Source organism: Rhea americana, unplaced genomic scaffold (genome assembly GCF_003343005.1).
Source record: "Rhea americana isolate MKP2758 unplaced genomic scaffold, rheAme1 scaffold_39, whole genome shotgun sequence".
Lineage (NCBI taxonomy): Eukaryota > Metazoa > Chordata > Aves > Rheiformes > Rheidae > Rhea > Rhea americana.
The window spans coordinates 431,448-434,782 of NW_028186523.1; the positions used below are offsets into that span (position 1 = coordinate 431,448).

The window sequence follows — 3,335 nt, forward strand, 5'->3', positions numbered from 1 at the left end:
ATGATCTATATCATCTTACAACATTGGCAGTGTGAAACATACACACAGTATGCATTTTGAACTGTAGCATATGTACAGAATATTCACAATTTAAACAGGAGAAATGTAACTGAACATCTATCTATCTGTCTAGGCTTACTATCACGGTATTAAGAACCCACTTGAAATCTTAGGGGCCTTTCAACTTAAAAGATCCCACAGCTTATTTTACGAATTTCCCATTTCTCTCCTTCTCCCAGTATATGTCTTCACCTCTGTCTAAACTGTAGCTATTCCTAGAATCTTTGTAAGCACAGGAACTGGACTTGAAGGCATTTTGCTGTTTGCCAGGAAGCCAATACTACTGTTATGGAATCCATGACATCCAGTAATCCAGTAATGATTACATCCAGTAATTACACTCCATGAGTAAGGATAACAATGGAACACAGTGGTATCCAGCTGGATAATAACATTATTCTTTTCCAAATATAACAGCATTTGCATTCTTTCTACTCATTTATGACCACATTGCAGTAAGAGCTGCAAAAGATCTTATGACAGCTTGAACCTAAAAATCCCTTCAAATCTTAAGAGCAATTTTTCAGTATGAGACCGTATCTCTGGGAGACTAGGCTGAATATCTTTTAAATGAAAAACATCCCTTCCTCTTTGCTACTACTGTTATTTTAGAGGGGAAAAATTCCTGTTGTTTTGTTTGATGGCCAAAATGGGCATGGACTCAATTAAGAGGTCAGGTATTTTTCAATCTTCCTGTCAGTTCAACCTAACCTCTCTATCCAGCTAGCTGAGATGCCATTGTGTACAGACACATTATAATTTTAGTTGTGTATTCGATGTGCATCTACCATCTAGCTGGAAATGCACTGAGATAGTTCATATTGAATATAAGTACCAAACTTTAATACATTTAGGTTTCTAACAATTTGAGTTTCCTTAACTAGTTGAGGAGAAATTTATCCACCCTTTAATACTTTTTAAAGGGTTACTACAGAAGAGTACATAGCACTCCTTGGGTGTTTAGGACATTTCAGGTTTTATCTCCAGTATTTTAAAATAACACAACCTTGCTTGTGGTATTTTTTTTTATTTGTAATTGATCTAAGACAGTAACTTTCTGCAAATATAAACAATGATAATTAAAAAATATTGTAACCCTCTTCATGCCCTTTGCCATAACTACAGTGATCCTCTCCATGCTTTGACATTTCAAATCTGGATGAGGAATTATTCTAGCTGCCATAGTGTTTTAATTGTATATAAAGTTAGTTCTGACAATAAGTAAAACACCAGATTTTCACAGCAGAGGCTAAAAGTAAAATGAATAATATTTAACACTGCATAACCTGACTGTGTAATGTCTTACAATGAAAGCCTTTCAGTTCTAAATGACTACTTTCACAAGAATTAACTGGATTAGTTAAGAACCCCCTTGGGATTCCCAGGTTGAGGGTTTCAAATACCGTTTCCAGCAAGAAGCCCAAGAGAGCTACTAGTAAAATGCCAGTTTGTCTTAAGGTTTCCCTTAGAGCATTTTATTACACAATAAGGGTGTCTGTTCTTTGATCTCAATAGGGACAATTCATACTTTTAAGCAGTAGTGTCCAGAGTCTGAGACACTGATTTTCTCTGATTAATATAGTGGCATTTCTGAGTATTTCACTGAAATGAATAGGAGTGTTTGAGGAATAAGACACTGCTTTGCCAGCTTCAAACCCTCGATATGAGTCAGACCTCAAAAAATGATGAGATCTGCTAAAATCAAGATGGCTTTTTAAGCTAGCCTTTTTAGTGTGCTAAGAAACGGTTGAGTCTCTTCAATTCAGAGAAGACTTAGAACCAGCTAATTCAGAAAACTGAGCTTCCTATGTTACCCTTAGTATCTGAAGGTTTATTTATTCCTTACAACTTGGAAACAATGACACACGTAAGAACTTGTAATACTTGTATACAACTAAGAATGACTAAGGTACATTAATGTCACTCAAGGTACATGAACAGTCACCATTCAAACGAACCGAGTTTCCAGAAACAGAAGAATCTTTTTTTTTTTTTTTTTTAAAGTGTGAATTAGCAATGAATGAAAATGATCCTGATTGTATCCTGAAGCAAACACCAACAAAACTGCAAGGCACAGCTACTACCCTGATATCTCGTTCATCTTGTGCCCTGTTCAGCACAACCGAACAGCAGTCTTCTGCCATTCTTCACCCCATCCCACCCTCTAAAGCAAGGTCTCTCGGTACTGTCACCTTTCCGTGCTACCTCCCATTTTCCCCCCTCCTCTCCCTCAATATACGGTGCCGGAGATGTTGGCAGGGTGAGATCAGGTTATGAGCGCAACCTTTGGGATTGGCCCTGGCTGCTTCTGCTGTGGTAGGACTTCACAACTTCCCCTCACTCAGCAAGGAACACAAAACGAGTCTTTGTACCACAGACTCATCGGCCAAAAGGCCACCAGAGCCATCACCTGCAGAAAACCTCCAGCACTGTAAATTCAATGGTAACCTCTGCGCCTAGCACGCGTGGAGACCCTGACAGAAACACCCTGCGTTTGGGCACCCGAAGCTCGATCTCTGTGGCAACTGAAACCTTGCGTTTTTGGAGGAGGAGGGAAAGGGGTCGGCTGAGGACCACCACCTTCGGCCGCGGCCCCAGCGGCTGCCCTGGGCCCCAACGGCTGCCTGAGGCCGCCAACGGCCGCGGAGCCGCGCAGCCCCCCGCCCCGCCGGGGCTGCCTCACAGCCGGGCCGCCTCCCGCCGCCGCCCCGAGCACGAYAAATCGCTGCCCCCGGTCTCGTTTTGGGGGGACTTCCACCGGATCCGCGCCTTTCTCCTCATGGCGAAAGCCGGGGCTTCCCCGCCGCCCCCGGGAGCCCGCGGCAGGCGGGCGGGGGGGACGGGGCGCGACCCTCCCCTGCGCGGGGCGCTGCCCCGGGGAGGAGCCGGCCGGGTTCCACCGCGCCCGCTCGCCAAGTTCAACGCGGAGCAGCCAAACCCGGCCCCCTGGGCCCGGGTGGGCGGGGAGCACCGGCCGGCCGGGGGCTGCTCCGGCACGGAGCTGGAGGACGGGCAAAACTTTCCTCCGCGGCTGCGGCGAGGCACCCAGCGGCTGCCGAGGCGAGGCAAGGCGGGCGCTGGCGGCATGGGCCCCGACGGGCTGCAGCTCGGCTCCTACGGCGGGGCCGCTGCCGCCGCCGCGCTGCTGCTCTGGGCCGTCTGCGTGCTCTGCAGGAGGAGAAGGTACCGTGGCGGGCCGAGAGGGGGCGGCGGGCCGCGTCCCCCCACCCCCAACCCGGCCGGCCGCGGCGGGGGAGCGGGGCGGCGAGGCGGGC

General features: G+C 47.5%; 1 protein-coding gene across 1 annotated transcript in view; it reads left to right on the forward strand.

Moving 5' to 3' along the window:
- Positions 1–2,970: 2,970 nt before the first annotated feature.
- Positions 2,971–3,335, forward strand: part of CYP7B1 (cytochrome P450 family 7 subfamily B member 1) — a 126,421-nt gene continuing 126,056 nt past the window's right edge. Inside the window, exon 1 of the mRNA XM_085313539.1 lies at positions 2,971–3,243. Within this exon, the coding sequence (XP_085169665.1) occupies positions 3,146–3,243 (98 nt within the window). The 5' untranslated portion in view covers positions 2,971–3,145. The remainder of the gene's footprint in view (positions 3,244–3,335) is intronic.